The 23,889-nt window shown below is 41.5% G+C and overlaps 1 protein-coding gene across 2 annotated transcripts; it reads left to right on the forward strand.

Moving 5' to 3' along the window:
* The first annotated feature begins 1,713 nt into the window (after positions 1 to 1,713).
* Positions 1,714 to 21,238, forward strand: POMGNT2 (protein O-linked mannose N-acetylglucosaminyltransferase 2 (beta 1,4-)). 2 transcript variants are annotated; one of them, XM_030206172.1, is made up of 2 exons: positions 1,714 to 1,850; positions 17,948 to 21,238. In XM_030206172.1, exon 2 carries the CDS (start codon positions 18,040 to 18,042, stop codon positions 19,774 to 19,776), a length of 1,737 nt encoding a protein of 578 aa, XP_030062032.1. In that variant the 5' UTR covers positions 1,714 to 1,850; positions 17,948 to 18,039; the 3' UTR covers positions 19,777 to 21,238. The 2 variants fall into 2 exon arrangements, with proteins under 2 accessions (XP_030062032.1, XP_030062024.1); XM_030206164.1 differs by lacking the exon at positions 1,714 to 1,850 and adding an exon at positions 10,222 to 10,265.
* Positions 21,239 to 23,889: the final 2,651 nt, after the last annotated feature.

A 23,889-nucleotide genomic window follows, 5' to 3' on the forward strand; every position in this document is an offset into this window, starting at 1 on the left:
TTCATCTGATTTTTTTTTTTTGTGTGTGTGTATGGTTTCTTATAAAGTCAAATGAAGTACGATTCAATTGACTTTTTCCTTTTATCCTTTCTTCCTTTTAAGCAGAGAAGATCTTTACTTGAAGTTGGAACCATTTTTCAAAAAGTAAAATGTCATTAATCTTGATACCTTCATGCCTTTGTAAGGGAAGTTCCACACCATTAACTTTTAATGGTAAATGAAATGGGAACATTTTACAAAAACCTTGGACTTCCATGATATCTTGTGGTTCATGTGTGTTCTCTGAGTATGGTGTATTTGAATATCGGGCACAGAAAAGAGCAGTGGAGAGCTTCTGAGGTAGCAGCAGGAAAGGTTGAAATCTTGAAAATGAAAAATTGGTCTGCCAAGTTGAACATTATTCTGAGGTTTGGACAAAATTCTTCTGTGCTGCTTCTGAAAACAGGAATGCAGTTCCTCTGTTTCTTCCTAAACAACACACACTGTCTCTACAGCGTTATGTCAAAGAGAGTGAACCACCAATATTGCCCTGAATGACAATGGAAGTCTAACATGGTAGTATGGTTTACAATGTGATCAGAGATGACGGATTTAAAAAGCATTTTTATTACCACTGATATTTCCTTCTCTTGCTGTAAGTGGTTCACTTGTGATGTAGAAAAGGCTTCCGTTTTTGGGTCCAGAATTTCATCCAGTTCTTTTTGAGCTCCAAGCCCATTTTGGAGCTGAGGTTGGGGCATGAGTCTTCATTTGTACCTACACATGAATTTTTTCCTTATTCTTAACAATGACTGGACGTCCTTCTCCATGAGTACTGTCTCTTCAGCATCTCCAGCTGCCCTGGGGAGCAGAACATCTAAACTGGGAAGGAAAACTGCACCTTCCACATGACATTTTGTAGCTGGTGGCCAGCCTGAATCATATTAACAGAATAAAGTTAAGTTAAGGCCTCAGCGGCTGTAGTTTTCAAAGCATAGTGTCTTTTTTGTGGGCTTTGGTTTTGCCACAATATAATGGTTATGAGCTTATAACAATGGTAACAGCTTTAGGACAACCAACAAAAAAGAGCGGAGACTACCTAGGAGTGAAGGAATGACCACAGGAGCCTAAGTGGCAGAAATGTCATTAAAAAGACTTAACATGACTTGCGTGGTTGGAAATACACTTATTTTTTTAAGTCTCTCTCTGCCACTTGTTTTCAATGGAAATGCCTTATTCGATTACAGAAATAGCAAATTTCTTCCTTTTTTGATCTCTAAGTGGAAATTGTATAAGGAGAGTAATTTGGAACATCAGAATGACCATATTCTTTTTTTGGGAAACTACTAAAGCAGTTTTGCGGGATGAAATTATTATATACATTAGTTTCCAGAAGAAAGTGTGACATCAGGAAATTCTGTGGCTGGGAGCAGCAGGTCACTTACTTAACGATAGCAATATGAGAGACATCATACTTTGTATATTAAAGTACACTTGCTGGAAGCTCAACAAGCTCTAAATGAGCTTATCCACTAGAACCCACAAAAATCAATCAGCTATTAAGAATACTGGTTATATAAATTTACTAACAAGAATAGCAGTTTACTAGCTAAACTGGTAAGACATGGTAATGGCCCCAGTAGGGTAACCACATTGAGAGACTCATGGAGGATGTTGGCACATAAAGATCATGAAATTAATTCAATGCTGAAAACTTTTTGTTTGTTTGTTTGCCACAGAGTCTATTATGGACAGTGAGATTTATCTTTCAAGAATGGAGCTGCCCCAGATCTCTGTTTCAGATTCAGATATGCTTAATGCACATATTCAACCAGAGGAGGTAGAATGGGCAATACAACAAAGTCCTCTGAGTAAGACCTCAGGACCGGGTTAAGGAGCAAATTTTATCAATTGTTGAAAACAGATATAGTTCCCACATTGACTTTTGTATTTAATGCAATTATAGACCAGGGTACATTACCCTCTTTCCTTAATACCGCAGAGATTATGGTTCTCTTGAAGCCAGGGAAGGATCCGGAACACCTGGAGTCTTACTGTTCCATTTTTTAAATTAAATTATGAGGCTAAATTGCTAGCAAAAAATTTTAGCAATAGGCTATCTAGAGTATTGCCTTCCTTAATAGCGGAACCACAAGTGGGCTTTGTTTGTGGCCATGCTCTCTCAAAAAATATGAGACAAGATTCTGGCTGCTTTGGAAACGGCACACTTTGGAGGGATCCCCTTCACTTCTCATCAGTTTGATGCTGAAAAGGCTTTTGATAAGGTGGTGTGGGGGTTCCTCTGGCGTTTTGAGGACCTATGGAGTGAGATGCTTCTTTATTAGAGTAATAGAAGCTTTATATTCTGACCCAAAAGCGACAGTGTGGGCTAATGATATCTTATCAGATACATTTCCAATTCAGAGGGGAACCTGTCAGGGTTGCCCTTTGTCTCCATTACTTTTTATTTTAACTTCAGACCCCTTGAGGGTAACCCAGAGATACAGGTATTAGCGGTTGGTAAAAGTATACTTAAAATAGCTGCCTTTGTACATGATCTGTTGGTCTATATAACTGAACCACGTTCGTCCTTCCCTGTTTTCCTGAAGAGTTTCTGTGAATACAGAGATTTCTCAGGATTCCAGTTAAATCTTGCAAAGTTGGAAACTTTTGCAGGATCTGACTCTTTATGGAAAGAATGGGAGGCATCATTTCCTTTACAGTGGGTGAATAACTCATTCCATTATTTGGGGGTACAGATTTCCATGGAATCTACTTCAGTTTGTAGACTAAATGTTGATAAACTGCTTCATGACACAAAATGCCAGTTTGCTCATTGGTCTATCTTGCCTTTTTCTTTCATGGGTAGAATAAATGTGTATCGTATGGTGGTTTTACCATTCTTGTATGTCCTTCAGTCTCTCCCCAATCGCCGCCTTAGACAAGATGTTAGAGCCTTGCAAAGATTATTGACCAAGTTTTTTTTTTTTTTTTTGGGGGGGGGGGGGGGGGGGATAAGAAACCTAGGGGTCTTTTACTAAAGTGTGCCGAAAAATGTCAAGTGCTGTTGTACATGCATGTATTAGATGCACACAGGTCCATTTTTCAGCGTGCCTGCAAAAAAAAGGCCTTGTTTGTTTTTTTTTGGCCGAAAATGGACATGCGGCAAAATAAAAATAGGTGCACCTCCATTTTGGGCCTCAGACCTTATTGCCACCCATTGACTTAGCGGTAAGGTCTCATGCGTTAACTGGGCAGTAATCGTCAGTGCATGTACACTGCCAATTACCGCCTGGTTAGCGGCATGCGGTAGAAAATAAAAATTTTCGTCTGCGCTTATTGGATGCATATAAAAAAAATGGAATTACTGCCCGGGGCTTATGGTAGCCGGGCAGTAGTTCCGCATTGACACGCGTTGGAACGCACTTAGGCGCCTACGCGCCTTAGTAAAAGGGTCCCCTAAAATGAGATAACAGTTTTCTGATGGGTAATTGGAATTGGGGTGGATTGGGAGTGCCAGACATGAAGTTATATAACCAGACTTGTCTTTTATGCAACCTAAGAGACTGGATTATGAATACGAGTATGTTTACAGATGAACAATTTGAACAGGAATACTTTATCCCTGGCAACTTAACTGTCTTATACATGCCCACCTACCTAAACTGCCCAAGCCCTTTCATAGGAGTCTTCTGTTATGCCCCCTTTGGTTTCTGTGGAGGAAGCTACTCCATTTTGGGGATCAAGATCCTCATAGTAGTGTTTTTCTACCTTTGGTGGGAAATGTAGAGTGTATGCAGGGAATAGAAAAACTAAAAACTCACCTTTTCAGAACTTCATTTGACCCTCCTTCATAACCCTCCCCTTTTCCCAATTTTTCTGATTTCCTCCCTCTCTTTTCTCTGTCTCCTCCCCTCTCCCTTCTTACTCCACAGTGTCTCCACCCCCCCCCCCCATGCCTCCTCCCTTTTTCTTTTTCTCTTTCTCTTTTCCATTTCTCATCTTCTATGCCCTAGTTTTTAATTAGTTTTTGTAAACCACATTTGAAGCCTTGGCTAGGCCCCATGTGATATATCAAGCATGTGAAATAAAATAAAATTTGGTGTTTAGTTGGTAGAAAGCTAGTTGAACATCTGATATGGAAGGATGATTCTTTTTTTTTTTTTTAGTTTCCCAGAATTGCAACAAAGCTAGGCCTTTTGCCCAGCAGATTGATATGCCTATATACAATTGTCACATTATTTGACCTCTCTGTCTGCACAGTGCTCTTTTTTAAGATTTGGAGATCAAGTGAGGGAGTTTGTTGGAGTTGCTTTGGGGAAGATTTCAATTTCTTGTTTTCATAAAGAATTAAATAGGTGTCAACCCACTAAGGTGTATCTACCAGTTTTAGAGGTCTGGAATAGAGATCTGGGTAGCCGTATAGGTCTCGCAACTTTTTCTTTAAGTTTTTTTTTTTTAAAGTTTTCAATTACAACAACTGCAATGATATATAACACAGCTTCAACTAGAACATAGTCCCTGCTGATGACATATCAAGATTCTTCAGTATATAGATAAAAGCAAAACAGAATAGATCCCCCTGTAACTTCCCCCTCCCTTTCCCCAGCATATAAATCAAACTATACAGGGAATGTTACACTATTGAAGCTACTATCTTCAAGCTGAAGAAGGTGTAGTGGGAGTCAATAAGGTGGAGTCCAACCAATTGGCATAACAATCCCAAATCTGATGAAGATACAAGAATTTACCTCTCTTGATTGCTGTTAATTTAGACATCAAATGCACATAATTCAATTTGGACAGTAATTCTGTGCAACCTGGCAGGTGAGGTGACTTCTTAGAGGAGGCCAACAACAGGTGTCCAGCTGTAGCAATCATATGAACCAACAAAGGGAAGAACATTGAGCAAGAAGCCTGCAGCTGTTTTAGGGAGAGTCAAACCTAAAATAGGTGGGAAAATGTGGGATACAAATGTAACAAATAAATAAAATGTCCAAGGCAGATTGTATGACCCCGACCCAAAAAGATTGAGCTATGGGGCATAACCACCAGATGTGTAAAAAGGTTCCTCATGACCCGCAACTGCGCCAGCATAGATTGCTACCATGCTCTTATTTGGATTTGAGGTGAGTGGGAGTAAAATACCATTAATATAGCATTTTATAGCCATTCTTCACCATATTGGAAGCTATGGAGACGCATTGAGCCTGCCATGAGTGGGAAAGCGCGGGGTACAAATGTAACAAAAAAAATAAAACAATAAGGAGTAACATATTTTTCCAAAGCCTCAAATTCACATCCCAGTGTGGTTTCCCATGCTGTTTTATATAGAATAGGTATAGGAATTTGGAGCAATAGTACTCAAAAATCTAGTAATACTCCCTCTATCATTGCCCCCTGTACTGCCCGTTCTAGAGGGTTTTCCTCCAAAATGACGTCTGACCAGGCTCTGCAGCGAATAAAGTCTGCCACTGCCTATAGCAAAAAAAGTCTCTGTGTGGCAGACCAAATTCTTCTTTCAGCTCATCACAGGGTAGTAGCCCTCCATTCTCAAGTAGTTGGCCTAAGGAAAGTAGTCCATTGCCCTTCCATCTATTATAAGTGCTATCCTGATGGCCTGGAACAAATCCTTCCACATAGCAGGTGGAGGTGGCAGAAAGAGAAACCCTATTTTTTCAAAAGTTTTGTGCGAACTGTAAGCCACAGTCAAGCCCAAGATAGGGTTCCTTGCCCGCTTCAAGCTGCGAATGGTATCTAAAGGTGACCAGAGGATCACTCTCAAAGGCATCTCTCCCACCAGATTCTGCTCTAACTGAACCCAGATTTTCTTTGTATTTTGTATCTAAAATGTGAGATATTTTAATTGTGCAGCCTGATAATAAAATTTAAAATTGAGTACAGCCATACCCCCCCTGTTGTCGTAGTTGATAAAGCATCCTTCTTTGTACCCTGGGGGACTTCCTCAACCATATATAGCTGAACCCCTTCTTATGCAATTGCTAGAAGAAGGCCTCTGGTAAAGATATGGGAAGGGCTGTAAAAAGATATAAGAGTTTTGGGAGCACCACCATCTTGATTGTCGGTATGCATCCTACCCAAGAAATATTAAGATGCTGCCATCTGTCCTACTCTGCCCAGAGAGATTTTAGTACAATTGGGTAATTTGTCTGATATAACTTATCTAACGTTGCAGTTTAGTTTATCCGCAAATATGAATATGATTGGATGCCCACTTAAATGGGAATGTGTTTTTAATTTCTGTTTTCTCTGAAGGGGTTAGGGAGATATTCAATAATTCAGATTTAGTAGGATTGATAGAAAAAACAGAGACTTCCCCAAACAGCTGCAGTGCGGACAGAACGTCTGTCAAGGAGGAGTAGAGTTCTGAAAGGATAAAAAGCACATCATCAGCAAAAAGTAAAATCTTTTGGTGAATCCCCCCACATTGAATGCCCTGAATCTTGTTCGACAGGATTCGTTGGGTGACAAACAAAAAAATCCATTATACACAGCCAAGCCACAAGATACCACTGTATCTGCTCTGACCCAGGGGACAGAGATAAACACCTCAAAATCCTGACTGAATCCTTCAAACAAAAAGGCTACAACCCCAAAATAATCTCTAAGAATGTTGCCTCCTCTCTTAAAATACCCAGGGAAAACCTATTACAGTACAAGGAAAAGAAAGACATATACAGAATCCCCCTTGTAGTGACATACAACCCAGAGCTAGAAAATTTGAGAAAAATCATAAAAGATCTATAGCCACTACTCCAGGAGGATGAACTACTGAAAGAGAGATTTCCATTCTCACCAGTGCTGGCCTTCTAACAGTCACCCAACTTAAAACATGAACTACTGAAAAAAAAGCTCCTGATAAAAACTCAAAAAGAAGAAAGTGGCACACATCCTTGCAATATATCCAGCTGCAAACTGTGCCATCGCATTTCACAGGAGTCCACAGTCATTCACAAAGAAAAAATATTCAATATAAACATAAAGTAATCCTTCACATGCTCATCTTCCAATGTGATATATATCATTCAGTGTGAAGAAGGGTGCTATATTGGAGAAACAAGCCGGACGCTAAAGATGAGATTTCATTTACATAGACATCATATGAAAAATGTCAGTGCCAACCAGGATGTCACCTCTGTGGGACAACACTTTACAAAACCAGAACACTGTGTCAATGATTTTATGGTGAGAATACTAAAAGGAAACTTTAAGACACTCCAGGAATGTAAGATCTTTGAAGTCAGAATGATTAAATATTTTGACACCCACCAGACAGGACTTAACAAAGATCTGGGTTTTCTAGCACATTATAAACCATACAATTCTACTTCTTTGTCACCTACTTATTTACGTCCATCTGTCCCTGTCTCTCATCCACCCAGCTCCCATGTTTCGCACCTTACCCTACCCTCCTCCTGTGAAGACTCATTGAAATGCTGTGATGTTTCATGTATATATACTTATTTCTGATCTGAAGAAGAAGGGTTACCTTTGAAAGCTAATCAAAAATGTGTTTAGTCAATAAAAAAGGTATCATCTTATTTTGTTTTCAATGTTTTGTTTTATTTCTATTTATTACCTATAAAACTGTACAAAGGCCCTGTGTAGCTGTTCGAACGAACTACAATCCATCCCTTGTCAATCCTTAACCTTTATTACTGAGGTGCGTGTTGCTTTTTGAGTTTGAGCTAATAATCTCCCTGATCTATTAGCAGTCTCAAAATAATCCTGACGCAATGTTTCCAACCTTGCATTTATCTCCTCCAGATCTAAAGCTTGCAAATCAGTGCACAATTTATTAAGTAGTAACGATTGGTCTGGAGAGAGATGCCCAGATTTATGATTCTGCTCCAACTGATATATCTGTTGGTACAGCTTCTTTCTCTGTTGGGTTTTAAGCTTCCTGCAGTGGGCACTCATATCTATAATTCTACTCCTGATTACAGCCTCCCAAAAAGACCTTGGGGACACATCAGGGGTATCATTGAATTCAAAATACTCTTTCAAAGCAGTCTCTACTTGAATAACATATTGAGGGTCAAGAAAGATTCTCATATTGAGGGTCAAGAAAGATTCTATCATTGTTTCCAATATCGCTTCCCCCCCCCCCCCCCCCCCAAGAGGCTCAAGGATGGAAGAACCACAAAAACTGGGGCATGGTTCATCCGCACCAGGGCCTCAATAGAAGAAGACCGTGCCAAAGACACCATGTCCTTCCCTAACAACCACATATTTCTTAGCATGTATACCCTGTGGGGTGTTGAAACCGCTAAATATCTATTAAATCCTATTTATTTAAGAGTTGATGGAGACATTGTTTATCAGTTCTACCATTCACCACCACAGGTACCGTATTATCTTGTAAAGTATTAAGGGTCATGTTGAAGTCACCCCCCACCAAGAGTTTAACAACTGCCTTTTCTATTAGAAGCCGACCAAGACGCCAGTAGAAATTACCCTGGTCAGTATTGGGAGCATAAACATTTAGCAGTGTGTAGAGGGAGCTACTAAATTCTATTTTAAGTAGCAGGTATCTCCCTCTGGATCTCAGCAAATATGCACTATAGGACAAAAGTGATTGCCAAATACAATAGCAACCCCTTTAGTTTTAGACTTTTTCCTACTGGCAGCAAAAAAGATAATTTGTTAGTTCTTATGACAGAACAGGTGTTCATGTTTTGGGAGCATATGTGTCTCTTGGACAAATCCTACTGTCATGTAAAGCCGATCCACTTCTTTAAAATAAAATTGTCTTTTGTGTGGTGAGTTGAGCCCTCAGACATTTATTGATACCCACGTTTGTAGGGAATTCATGATTTACTAACAAAAAATATAGTTTGAGAAGCCAGCATGACCACTCCAAATGAACTGATAGTCCTATCTCCGCAACCCAACCTTAATTGAGGGATTCCAACCCTCTTTCCCGAAAATATACAAATTTAAACAAAAGTTAATAGCAACCATGCTCTGTGTTATCCATACCCACCCCTCACCCTCCTTCCCCCCCCCCCCCCCCAACTTATATTCTGTGAGGTAGGCTACTATAACATCCCTCATTAGGGAAAATTGCCTGATTGCAAAAGTCTAGCGATACTGTTATCAAACAAGGAAAGTTGTCCATCATAAAATCTTACAGAGAAACAATCCCCAGCAGGATGCAACCAAGTAGCTCCTGGTAGTCATTCAAGATCAGGAATCAATGAAGCAGAGAGTTGAGCTGTATAGCAGAGTATAGTCGCTGTTGGCACTCTCAGTCCAGCGCAGAAGTAGAGGGTATATTGGAGTCTAATTGGCGTTGGAACCACTTTTTCTGTTCACCGCGCTTCAATCTTTGACGTGAATAGCTTTGACACTGCCAGATCTCAACGAGGGTGTGGAGGTTCCTCCATCCATAAAGATGCTTCTTTCAACAGCATTTGAGCTTCCTGTACTTATGTGACTTTATACATCTTATTTTGCACAGTGAAGGATAAGCCAAAAGGGTAATCCCAGTGATGTCTGATCTTTTGTAGGCTAAGACAACGCGTCGCCTCCTGGAACTCCCATTGTCTTCATAGAGTGATAACTGATATATCAGCAAAGAGTTCAGTCTTTGCCCCTGCAAACATTATGTGCCCCACTTGGTGTGCAACTTGTAGTACTCGCTCCTTCTGGGGGAAATGTAAGAAACAGACAGACAATGATATCGCGAGGTCGGTCTGGCTGTCGAAGCCCTAACGTGCGGTGTGCTCGCTCAAACTCAAAATGTGGTTGAGTTGGTTCCTGTGCTGCTTTTTTAAAAAGAGTTGGCAAATCTGTTGCATCAATTCAAACACACCCTCTCCCCTGTCGTTCAATTATCTGCCATTAGTATTGGGGCACTCATTCATTTTTTCCCTTGAGAGGATCATCTAATCTAATATAATCTAATCTAATATAATAAAACGCACCGTGAACGTTCTAATGAGGACAACGTTCTGAAGTCACTCAAACATTTCTTAGGATTCGTGGTGTGAAGCCAGCCAGGCTGCCAGCCGTCTCTGCCCCGCCCTCGCGTCAAACGTCATGACGTCCAGGGCAAACGTCATGACGTCGACGGCGCAAAAAAAACAAAACGCAGCGTCAGGGAAGGAGGCGGCGCTCCCGACGTCTCTAGCCTTCCCTTCGCTGTGTTCCGCCTTCTTCTGACGTCAGAAGAAGGCGGAACACAGCGAAGGGAAGGCTAGAGACGTCGGGAGCGCCGCCTCCTTCCCTGACGCTGCGCTGCCGGAACCGCCGCCACGGAGGTAAATTAAAAAAAAAAAGGGATGTAGGGGGAAGAGAAGAGGGTGGACAGTTGAACAATGGGAGCGGGAGGGCAGAGGAGAAACGACAGCAAGGATGCGAAGGGGGGGGGGGGAGGGAAGAAGGGGGCGGGACATGCTGGGACATGGGAGACAGACGAGCATGGATGCGAGGGGGGGTCATGGAAGGGAGAGAGGGGAATTGCTGTAAAAAGGATGAATGGAGGGGGCAGGGGACAGAGAAGCATGGATTGAGATGGCAGGGCTCAGGGAGAGAGGGGAATTGCTGGAAAATGATGAATGGAGGGGGCAGGGGACAGAGGAGCATGGATGGGCATGGATTGGAAGGACAGGACTCAGGGAGAGGGGAATTGCTGGATAGGGATGAATGGAGGGGACAGATGGGCATGGATAGATATGGATTGCAGGGCAGGCCTCAGGCAGAGAGGGGAAATGCTGGATAGGGAAAAATGGAGGGGCCAGGTGACAGAGGAGCATGGATGGGCATGGATTGGAAGAGCAGGACTCAGGGAGAGGGGAATTGCTGGATAGGGATGAATGGAGGGGACAGATGGGCATGGATGGATATGGATTGCAGGGCAGGCCTCAGGGCAGAGAGGGGCAATTGCTGGATAGGGAAAAATGGAGGGGCCAGGTGACAGAGGAGCATGGATGGGCATGGATTGGAAGGGCAGGACTCAGGGAGAGGGGAATTGCTGGATAGGGATGAATGGAGGGGACAGATGGGCATGGATGGATATGGATTGCAGGGCAGGCCTCAGGCAGAGAGGGGAAATGCTGGAAAGGGAAAAATGGAGGGGCCAGGTGACAGAGGAGCATGGATGGGCATGGATTGGAAGGGCAGGACTCAGGGAGAGGGGAATTGCTGGATAGGGATGAATGGAGGGGACAGATGGGCATGGATGGATATGGATTGCAGGGCAGGCCTCAGGGAGAGAGGGCAATTGCTGGATAGGGAAAAATGGAGGGGCCAGGTGACAGAGGAGCATGGATGGGCATGGATTGGAAGGACAGGACTCAGGGAGAGGGGAATTGCTGGATAGGGATGAATGGAGGGGACAGATGGGCATGGATGGATATGGATTGCAGGGCAGGCCTCAGGCAGAGAGGGGAAATGCTGGATAGGGAAAAATGGAGGGGCCAGGTGACAGAGGAGCATGGATGGGCATGGATTGGAAGGGCAGGACTCAGGGAGAGGGGAATTGCTGGATAGGGATGAATGGAGGGGACAGATGGGCATGGATGGATATGGATTGCAGGGCAGGCCTCAGGCAGAGAGGGGAAATGCTGGATAGGGATGAATGGAGGGGGCAGGTGACAGAGAAACATGGATGGCCATGGATTGGGAGGGCAGGGCTCAGGGAGAGAGGGGAATTGCTGGAAAAGGATGAATGGAGGGGGCAGGGGACAGATGGCCATGGATTGGGAGGGCACGGCTCACACTCTCTCTCTCATATACAGTGTCTTTCTGACTCTCACTCTCACACACTCTGTCTCACACTGTATCACATTCACTCTCTATGTGCCACATAGTCACTCACACACTCGCTTGGTCTCATACACTCACTCTCACAGAGAATCTGTGTCTCACACACACTCTCTCTCTCGCCCACACACACACACTCTCTCTCACACTGTGTCTCACATACACACTTGCACACACTCTTTCTCACACACACACTCTCTCACAAACACACTCACACCCAGACTCACTCTCTCTCTCACACACTCACACTTTCACTCTGACTCTCAAAAAGTCACTCTCACATACACTCTCCCAAACATACACACTCCGAGGAAAACCTTGCTAGCGCCCGTTTCATTTGAGTCAGAAACGGGCCTTTTTTACTAGTTTTTAATAAACCTGCTTTACTGAGCACCTGAGATGTAAGTGAGCAGCTCTTTTTGGGCAAATCATATATAATGGGGGAAAAATGCATACCTAATCATTGGTTACAACCGTCCCCTTTGACATTTTGGTATTGGAGGAACAGACTTCATGTTCTAATGTTATAAGAGGCTTATGGGGCCAGATTCTCAACAAAAAAGGCAAAAAAGATTTTTCTCTGTATGGGGTCCATATTTACAAAAGATATCCCCCCACAGTCAAGAATTGAATCAGTTACAGGAGGTAAATAAGGTCTCCGTTGATACTTATTGAGCTCCTGGGTGTGAGTGGGGAGGGGAGGTTAATTGTTCTAATTTATTGACATTAGTTTGTGATGATTGGGGGTCACAAGAGCAAAGACCCCAGACCAATGTTCTGATTTTATAATACATTAGTGAGGTATTGTTCAAGGGGAGGGGAAGGAATGTGTTCGCTTCCATTCAGTTATGTATAATTGTGTTACTTATGTTTTTTTAAATAATTCAATAAAAGATTTTCTAATAATAAAAAGATCCAACACTGCCATGTTTCAGTTGATACCTGTGTCATGAGTCCTTAGGTAATGTGTAAACAGCTGGAATGATAAACCTTAAGATTTTCCTCAAGCACTAGGGCCAATGCTCAGAAGCAAATGTGGACACTAGAGGCCATTAGTGCCAGACTAGCTCCTACCGTGGCAAATAACAAGCCCCAGATTAGTGCTAAAATAGCATTTAAATTAGATTAAAATGAGGCCATTTATATTCACTGTGATGCTCAGAGAACAGTGCCCTGAAGAAGGGCACCCTTACCGCAGTAAACAATGCCAGCTTTGCAGAGCAGAAGACAACGGCGAGGACAGGGGTTGTCCCATACGGTTCTTGAGTCAGCCAGATCACTGGAAGTGCCAAGATCCAGAGGGAGCTGCATGAACTGGAATGGCACCTGGAAAGTGCAAGCATAAGTCAGAGAGGCAGCCGTGTCACAAAAGGAATATCTGATGGGGCATGGAACCCACCTCAAACAAAATATGCTTTGCTCTGAGTTCTCTGCCTGCTATAGTCATGTCCTGCAGCATGGGCTGCAAGCTTAGCATGCACAGGGACTCCCCGCTTTCAACTTCACCCCTTATCGGTAATCCACTGTACAGAGACGGGGGATCTGGGTAAAAAAAAAGTTACAAGAGAAGCCTTGTGTGCATGTGCTGGGCACGTTTCCCCCCCTCCCCGCTTACATCCCAATGCTCAGTGCTAACAGCATACACATAAAATTTACATGCCATTAGCGTTGAGCATTGGGAAGTTCTTTTTCGGTGCTGGAAGGGCATTAATGTAATTGAATTCATGTTAAATAATGCAAGACCCATTCTATGTGGGGGCCTATTTACTAACTATGCATTTTACTTTTAGTCACACACGTTAATACATATTAACACAGGTTGCATCAGAGAAGAAGCCCAATAGTTAATGTACCATTGTGGATCTATGTACTGATGGTTGCTTTCATACTGCGGGTTTACTCCTGAAGTTACTGTCTGCAATAGCTTTTATTTGACTGGCACACAGAGCGCATCAACCTGTTGCATCATTATACTGACGACGACAAATATCCTTAGTGGATGGTCTTAGTGAACATAAGAGACTCCTGATGCAGGCCTAGTCTGCCGAAACACAGCTGTGTGAGTCCCTAATAAACATTTTTTTCTTCTGGAGCGTTGTCCATTATTATTTTTTGAGACATCTTCGCTGTTTTGCTCTACATTCTATATTTCCAGTGACTGGCATTGAATATCTGCTTTATATTAACTGGCCAAGCCAATATTCAGCGCTTGCTGGTTAAGTTTGACCTGGACAAAGATAGTCCAGCTATTGGCATTGCCAGATTTGAAGACTTAACTAGTGATGTGCTGAAAATTGTTGGTAGCCGGTTATATCACACGATTATAACAGGCTATCCACTAAGTGCTAACCAGGGATGTTCAGCGGGAGACGGCTGGCTATTTCCTGCTGAATATGAGCGGATAGCTGGATAAATACCATTTAACCGGCAGGCTATATGGTTTTGAATATCAACCAGAAAATGTTTTTCATGCACACATGGGCCAACAAAAGTTAGAATATTGGTTGTGAGTCATGCAGGTTGATTCACAGAAACAAACTTTCTGTCCCTCCTCCTTCCTTCCTTTACCACAGTTTTACTGTTCAATTCTATGCCTGTTGAACTTGAAATTCTGGCTTTTTTAGAGGTTTTATGATCCTTAATGTTTTGATTGTCAATTTGTATTTTAAAGTCTTAATCTTCTGTAATTTTTGTATAACTCAATGTATATTATGTTTTGTTTCACATTGTAATCTATTTAGAGCCATTGGTTGAAATGGGTATATAAGAACTTTTATGTTATGTTATCACAGCCTCCAGTCCCTAGCCTTCATAGCCTGGATGTTAAGAGGTTGCCTCTCTCCAACTGCATGAGGATGTCTCATGTGTCCTGCTTGCTTCCAGGAAAGATTCCATTAAGAGGTCTTAAGATTTTAAGTAGAAGAGATTTGCCACCTGGTATGTGGGCAGGGCCATAGATCCTTTCTCTTGCCCTACACAAAAATTGTGTGAGTACCTTCTACACCTTTCTGAGTCTGGTCTCAAAATCAACTCTGTACGGGTTCATGTTATACTATCAACGTGTAGAGGGTAAGCCTATTTCTGTGCAACCTTTAGTTGTCTGCTTTGTTAGAGGTTTGCTACATGAACTTCGTTCTCACCCAGCTGATGAGATCTCCTTTTGACCCACTTGATTCTTGCCATCTGAAGTACTTGACCTGGAAGGTCTTGTTTTTGGTGGCAGTCACTTCAGCACACAGGATCAGCGAGCTCCAGGCTCTCATAGCTGATCCACTTTTTACACGATTTCATCATACAAGAGTAGTTCTACACACTCATTCTTCCTAAAGTAGTGTCAGACTTTCAACTTAACCAGTCAATTGTTCTGGCAACAGTCTTTCCCAAACCTCATGCCCATCCTGATGAAAATGCAGTGGAGTTTTCATCAAGCTGGCGGCAAATCCAGGGGAGAGACAGCTCTAACCCAAGTCCCTGAGGAAAGTTGGTCTGAAACCTGAGGCGTCGGGTGAATCTTTATATCCAGGGGAGAGCAGTCTTTCAGCATGTGTGTCAAGCGTTTACACCCATGGAGCCCTTAGTGTCTGTTGTAATTGACGCTGGGCTCATAAGATAAGGTCAAAGTTTATTTATCTTTTTTAATTCCCATCTGGTTTGTTATTGAAGCTGGCTTAGGTGATTAATTGCAGTGCCTTTGGTTGGAGAGAGATTAAGGGCGCAATTGCACTAAGCTCTAATAGCACATTGGCGCGTACAAAATCACAAGGAGAGTGAGATATCCAATGAATAAAGTGCTATGTTTCACCCAATAGTGGTCTAGTAAGACTACCACGTGGGTGCTTATTTTTATGAGGGTGCTCCTCATACCTAATTGATAGTGATTTTGGAATCAGTACTTTTTCTGGTTTTTTGTTTATTCCATTTAGATTTCTACCAGTGAAATTAGGGATTTGTTGTTTTTGAGTTTTGGTTCATCCTGGTGAAGAAGCACTTGGCCTTCTATCTAGAGCAGACTAAAGTCCATAGACAGTCCAGCCAGCTTTTTGTTTCTTTTGACCCAAACAAGATGGGGGTCTGCCATCAGTAAACACACTTTGTCCTTTGGCTAGCATCTCCTTTACTTATGCCCAAAGCCATGGCTGCGTCAGTAGCCCACCTGAGATCAGCCTCTACTGAGGAGATCTGAAAAGCTGCAACGTGGCCTTGTCCATACAGTAACATCTCATTACTGCACTGAATAAAACTCCTGATGCGACAGCCAGTTTGGTCAATCAGTCCTTCAGAATTCATTTGGGGTCTAGAATCCAACTCCACCCACCTTGGTCCACTTTGTTTCTGTTCCATTCTTATAAAAAAAAAATGTCCTGGGCCTAAGCCTGTTGCAGGCCTCATTTGTCCCCCTTTTTGTTTTGGTCAGCCTGCTAGCTAGGGATTTTCACATGTGAAAGTATGATGTCCTGCTTGTCCTCAGAAAAAGCCAAGGTACTTACCTGTAGCAGGTGTTGTTCTCCAGCAGGACACATTTTCACATACCCTCCCTCCTCCCCAGGAGTTGTTTTCTCTTAGCTATTGTACTAGACTGCATTGGTCCTGCACAGCACGTACAGGTGGGAAGGTACATTCATGCATATTCCGGCTTCCAAATGCATGTAGGTTTAGAAGTTGGGGAATGTGTCCGTTCCAGGTTCTGTCGAATGATGTCACCCACATGTGGGAATATGTGTCCTGCTGTCCTCAGAGAATACCAGCTACAGGTGAGTAACTTCCCTTTACTGCTGATATATGGTAGCAAACTTTCTCTGTATTAACTGTAAGGCAGCTCTTCCAAATCTGCTGGGAACATTCTTGGAGTTGAGAGAGAGATTTCAAACTAATGTGTGTTCATTTTTGTTTATGTGTAGTAACCGCAAAACCTTTTCAAACCTCAGTATATAGGGGCTGAAGAGTTTCAAATTCAATTTCAATTTAATTTTTGATATACCGCAAAATCATATCAAAATACCATAAGTGGTTTGCAAAGTCAGTATAAAGGGAAGGTGATTAAGATAAAAACCAAACTAAAGGAAGCAAATAAAAATCTGCAGTTTAAATAATATAACTAATTGCAACAACTGGATGAGCTTCGATCTGAGTTACTCCTGCAGCACTGAACAGGCTGTTGGAACATTGGTGTGAAGTATAGAACTTTCCACCATTTATGTTCCCCTTGGCGACAAATGACAAGCTTTATTTCTCACTGCTCAGTTTTGCACCTTTCATTAGCACAAATACTTGGTAGTGTGAGGCACCTTATATGGTAACAATTCGAGAAGCTGCTTTCATGTTCCAAAATATTATTCTAAAACAAGACTGTATGCCAACATACACCTACACACCAGAACAGTTTTATGCCAAGCAGTGAATAGAGTGAGTAATTCATTAGGCAAAGTAATATTATAGTTTTGTGATTGTTCTCTCTTGATGTGTGTTCCCTTTCTTTCCTTGATGCCTCTATAGTTTTATCTTTTGTTAGCTTAAAATTTTGACTTATCACAGCTCCCTCCTTTTTCGCCTCTAAATTGGACCCACATAGAAACAGAACAGCTACCCAAGAAGAGAGGTTGGCAAGAATTTCATGAACCATGCTGCATATACTTTCCCTACTTGTTCAATGTTCACTTCTATACACAGTATGCAAATTACGGTCTTGCTTCTGTGTACTAAGGAAATGCATAAAACCTAGCCTTTCTTGGGGTCCTGGATTTGGGATATCTATTTAAGCAATCAGTGCAGAAAACCATGGTGATAAGCTGATGCAAATGACTAATATTGAACAGCTTGAAAAGCACTGTCTGAAAGTGAAATTTAAAAGCCACAGTGTTTGAAAAAAGGACTTTTATTAATGTGATACACAAGGCATTTGTGTTTAGCTTTAATAAAAGGATTTAGCAGATTACTTGTAAAGCTGCATTACAGCTTTTCATGCCTTATGTTTATCACATGAAAGCTTTCTGGAAGGTGGTACAATGTAATTTAAAAAATGCTTGTAAACTGATATTTGTCAGTGATTTCATAACTCTTCCATGCTTTTGTTTTTTTTGGACAAAGAATGCAAGTTAAAATTGTTAACGACTTGAGTGCACAGAAATGATTTGTGGGAATTAGAAATTTTAATTAGATCCTTCTCTTTTGTTCCTTTTAGGTTTGTGCTTTCACCATGTCAAGCAAGATTTGTGATGCTCACCTATTTTCCTGTGTTCCCTACTTGTCTTCTTGCTAAAATATAGCTACAGAATGAACATAGCCGTGGTGTTTAATGCCCTGCTTGTGTCTGTCCTTGCAGCAGTGCTTTGGAAATACATTAAATTGCGGGAATATGTCTTTGTGATTGAAGAAGAACTTGTTCTTACCCGTCAGTCCCAAGAACTGTCCCAAGTCCAGATTGATTATCATGCAGCACTCCAAGCTCTGGTGGAGGAGGGCACCAGGATGGTGTGCACAGGCAGGATGCACACTGATCGCATTTGCCGATTTGAGTCACTCTGTTACTCTACTGAAGCAGAGGAGTTTGTCTTTTTCCACAGCAATTCCTCAATTATGCTGCCCAGTTTGGGTTCAAGGAGATTTCAGCCTGCCCTTCTGGATCTCTCTTCAGTGGAGGACCACAACACCCAGTACTTTAATTTTGTAGAACTACCTGTTGCTGCATTAAAATTCATGCCCAAACCAGTGTTTGTGCCAGATGTTGCACTAATCATGAATCGATTTAACCCTGACAATCTGATGCATGTTTTTCACGATGACCTCATACCCATTTTCTACACCATGCAGCAATTCCCAGACTTGGATTTAGAGTCGCGACTATTCTTCATGGAAGGTTGGAATGAAGGTTTGCATTTTGACCTTTATAAGGCTCTAACCAACAAGCAACCTCTCTTGAAAGAACAGCTTAAGACACTTGGGAGGCTTCTCTGTTTTACCAAATCTTACGTGGGATTGTCTAAAATCACAACATGGTACCAGTATGGCTTTGTTCAGCCCCAGGGACCAAAAGCAAACATATTGGTTTCTGGAAATGAGATTAGACAGTTCACAAAATTCATGATGGAAAAGTTAAATGTGACTTTGGAAGAAAACTTTGGTGAGGATTATATAGTATTATTCAGTCGCACGATCAACAGGCTCATTCTAAATGAGGCTGAATTAATTCTAGCACTTGCACAGGAGTTTCAGATGAAAACAATCACGGTTTCACTTGAAGATCATTCATTTGTTGATATTATTCGTCTCATTAGCAATGCTTCTATGCTAGTCAGCATGCACGGTGCACAGCTAGTTATGTCTTTATTCCTCCCGAGAGGTGCGACAGTAGTGGAGCTGTTTCCTTATGCTATAAACCCTGAACATTATACCCCTTACAAAACATTAGCCACTTTGCCAGGAATGGATCTTCAGTACGTTGCCTGGCAAAATGCCGAGGAGGACAATACAGTTACATATCCTGACAGACACTGGGACCAAGGAGGAATCACCCACTTGGACAAAATGGAACAGGAACGCATAATGCAGAGCAAAGAAGTGCCACGTCATCTCTGTTGCCGAAATCCTGAGTGGCTTTTCCGAGTATATCAGGACACAAAGGTGGACATCTCTTCACTAATTCAAATGATCAGGCAAACGGTGAAATCAAAACCTGGTTCCAAAAAACAAAAGTGGGTGAATGGCCTATACCCTGGCAAAGTGAGGGATGCCAAATGTCAGGCCTCTGTTCAGGGTGCTAATGAGGCAAAGCTATCGGTGTCTTGGCAGATCCCCTGGAATCTTAAATATCTGAAAGTCAGAGATGTGAAATATGAAGTGTGGATACAGGAGCAAGGTGAAAATACTTACATGCCTTATATCTTGTCGTATCAGAATCACACTTTTTCAGAAAACATTAAACCATTTGCTACCTACCTGGTGTGGATTCGTTGTATCTTCAATAAAAATTTCCTTGGACCATTTGCAGATGTACTAATGTGTAGTACGTAACCCCTGGATGAAATCTGTTTTGTGTTCCCTTTTATGGGAACCCATAACCAAGACCCTTAGAGAGCTGAGAAGGAATATACAATCCCTGTGCCTGTGTTTTTACTACTGTTATATAATATAGTTGCAACACAAAAACTAGGGTGTCGATCGCGTGTCTGAAAATGAATTAATGATTTCAGCACATACTTGAGAGATCTCAGTTCAGCTGCATAGCATATTAATGATTAATCCTTTAATACTTGTGTGGTAAAGCCAAGTGTAGAGGGAGCCCGGTATTTATTAAGCTGTGATTGATTACAAAAGTTGTTACAGGCTTGTCATCTAAAGTGCAAACCAAGTTCTTGATGGCTATCTACAATTCGGGTTCATGGTCAATGTCATTTTATTACTTTAGACCTTTTTATCAAGTACAGTATAAACAACTGAGGCATGAGCTTTCAAGGATAGATCCACTTTGATAGATGTACCAGATGAAAGTAAACACCTGGTTTCAAAAGCTCATACCTCAATAAGGGACCCTTTTACTAAGCTGTGTTAAGCACTAAAGTGCGTTCAACGTGGTGAAAGTGGCCTAACACAGGATGAGTTCAAGCATCTTGTATTAGTTTTGCCATTAGCATGCGGTAATCATTTGCTATTTATTTTTAGCTGAGGGCATGTCATGGGTGGAGAATGGGTGTGGAAACGCAAACCAGGTAATGAACTGATATTACTGTGCACTCATGGTTTAAGCAGGCTTAACGTGGGAGCCCTTAGGAGGCTGTAAGGGCTCCTGCATTATTATTGTTTTTTCAGTTACTCAGTGCTAATGCTCAGATTAGTGCACAGCCTGAAAAAATATATGAGGAAAGTGACTATTTGAAGGCCATGGTTACCATGCTCTAAGCCCATTTCCAAGTGCACTTTAGTGAAAGGGCCCCTAAATTGGTTAGTCTAATCTATATAAGGTGCCACCAGCCTTTGCCACATTTGCTGCTACAGAATAAAGGCTATCCCTCTGGAAATTTTCTTCAGTAGAATAATTGATCAAATCACCCTGTCCAATACCAGTGTGAAAGTAGTCATGTATAACACAGTTGAATATATTTGAAAGTGTAAAAACACTGCTTTTCTGGATTTTTTAAAAACTTTTGTTTATTGCTGGACTTGAAATGCTGTTCCATAGGTATTTTTTTCAAAGTTGAAAAAACGAGGAACTCAAATGTGGTAGATAGAATAGTAATGTATAATTTATATATCTGATAAGTTATTTTTTAGTTTGTTTGCAGCTCATGCCTGCCTGTCATTTTCAATGAAGTCTCCAATATATTTATGGAATTTATTAATAAAGTGTTTATATTTATTTTAGACCATGTAAAAGTACTACTGGGTATGAGGAAGTGAAAAATGCCAATGATTTAAATGACAGAAATATGCAAACAGATGTTCATAGTTTTTATTAATTTAAGAAATAAAAATTGGTTGCGTCCTGTGCCGTAGCCTTATGTACAGTGTTGGTTTTTGGCTGCTTTATTTCAGATTATCAGCTGTGTTAATGTTGACATGGCTTTGTAGATGTCGAGCAGATTTTTGAATGTCAAGAAAATCATAATACAGTGAATCTTGTTTTATAACGAATGCTTTTTCCTGCAAAAATCCGATTGTCAGATCAAAGTATTTTGTTTTGATCTGCGAGATAAGCTAAGAATAAAACCTTCAGGTCAGTTTTCAGTGGAATGTCAATGGAATAATTTGAAACATGGAGAATTATCAGTGGCACTGCTGAATATACCAGTATATGAAGATATCCTTCTGCACGTGTAGACTGTGGGCTGGATTCAGTAAATGGTGCTGAAAAGCAAGTGCCGGGAAAATTTTGCCCTCAGCCCTGTTCTATGAAGGGCGTTCTAATGGAGCACTCTTTATAGAATAGCACTGAATGCGTTTTCTGGCGCTCAACTTTGAACACAAGGACTTAACACCAACTGAAACCTGGTATAAATCCTAGCATGCAGCCCCCATATTCTGTAATACTGCATCCCTGACCCACCCATGCCCCTTCCATAACATGGGTTCAGCCAAGGGAAGTCTTGCCTCACCAATTTGCTTCATTTCTTTGAAGGCATGGATAAACATGTGGATAAAAGTGAGCCACTTGATGTAGTTTATCTAGATTTTCAGAAAGCTTTTGACAAAGTTCCTCGTGAGAGACTCCTGAGAAAATTAGAGTGCCATGGAATAGGAGGCAGTGTTCTGGTGTGGATTAGGAATTGGTTATTGGACAGAAAACAGAGGGTAGGGTTAAATGACCATTTTTCTTAGTGGAGGAGGGTGAATAGTGGAATGCTATAGGGATCTATACTGGGACTGGTGCTAAATGATCTGGAAATCGGAACGACCAGTGAGGTGATTAAATTTGCAGATAACAAAACTATTCGAAGTTATTAAAACACATGTGGACTGTGAAAACTTGCAGGAGAACCTTTAGAAATTGGAAGACTAGGCATCCAAATGACAGATAAAATTTAATGTGGACAAATGCAAAGTGATGCACATTGGGAAGAATAATCTGAATCATAGTTACCTGATGCTAGGGTCCACCTTGGGAGGTCAGCACCATGAAAAAGATCAAGGTGTCATCATTGATAATACTTCTGTCCATTGTGCAGTGGTAGCCAAAAAGCAAACAGGATGTTAGAAATTGTTAGGAAAGGGATGGTAAATAAGACCAAAAATACTATAATGCCTCTGTATAACTCTATAGTGCGACCTCACCTTGAGTATTGCATTTAGTTCTGGTTGCCGTATCTCAAAAAAGGTATAGCAGAATTAGAGAAGGTTCAAAGAAGAGTGACCAAAATGATAAAGAGGATGAAACTCCTCTCATATGAGGAAAGGCTAAAGAAGTTATGGCTCTTTAGCTTGGAAAAGAGATGGATGAGGGGAGATATGATTGAGGTCTATAAAATCCTGAGTGGTGTAAAACAAGTAGGAGTGAATCAATTTTTTTTTACTCATTCCAAAAGTACAAAGACTAGGGGACACTCAAGGAAGTTACATGGAAATACTTTTAAAACAAATTGGAGGAAATATTTTGCTTTCGACGAATAGTTAATCTCTGGAACTCTTTGCCAGAGGATGTAGTAACAGCGGTTAGCATACCTAGGTTTTAAAAAGGTTTGGACAAGTTCCTGGAGGAAAGTCCATAGTTTGCTATTGAGACAGACATGGGGAAGCCACTGCTTGCCATGGGATTGGTAGCATAGAATGTAGTTACTATTTGGGTTTCTGCCAGGTACTTGTGACCTGGATTGGCCACTATTGGAAACAGGATACTGGGCTAGATGGACCATTGGTCTGGCTCAGTATGGGTATTCTTATGTTCTTAATTTTATGGAACCATGCACAGCCAGATCCATGTGCAATTCCAAATTAAAGCCAATTAACATCAATAATTGATAACAGCCAGTTATTGATTGTTAATAGCTCACTAACTAAGTTATTTGTGAACGGATCTCAGGATCGCACCCAAATTTTGGCGCAATATTTAGAATCAGGAGCTATATGTGGAAGCACCAAATATTCTGCATACGAGGAGTAGCCTAACGGTGCAGCAATGGACTGAAAACCAGGGGACACAGGTTCAAATCCCGCTGCTCTTCATTGTGGTCTTGCACAAGTTGCTTAACCCTTCATTGCTTCAGATACAAACTTAGGGGCTTGTTTACTAAAGCTTAGCACACACTAATGGAATGGTCTTCCCCGGCTATCTGGCAACCCTTACCATTCCATATTCTCCTCCCTGACTTCTATCAATGATCACCATCTGGTACTTCCTAGCACCAAACCTGCTCAGCTGGAATCTACCAGACGCTATGCTTTTTTCTTCACAGCCGTCTTCTTTTGGAATTCCTTCCCTCTGAACATCCATGCAGAAGTATCATCTTTTAAGAATTTTAAGTCTGCCATGAAAACATGGCTTTTTCCATCAATTGTTCAACCCTATGTAAGATTTCAGAGAAACATATTAGCTGGGTCTATTTCTTTTCCATGCTTCCCTCATTTTTCCAACTAGTCTTTCTGACGCTCTCATTTTTCTTCCCTTTTTTTTCCTTTGGCTGAGCTTGGTTGTCT

This window comes from Microcaecilia unicolor, chromosome 1, assembly GCF_901765095.1.
Source record: "Microcaecilia unicolor chromosome 1, aMicUni1.1, whole genome shotgun sequence".
NCBI classification, from domain to species: domain Eukaryota; kingdom Metazoa; phylum Chordata; class Amphibia; order Gymnophiona; family Siphonopidae; genus Microcaecilia; species Microcaecilia unicolor.

Coding starts and splice junctions, on each gene's coding strand:
- POMGNT2 (XM_030206172.1), top strand. CDS start 18,040: ATGAACATAGCCGTGGTGTTTAATGCCCTGCTTGTGTCTGTCCTTGCA.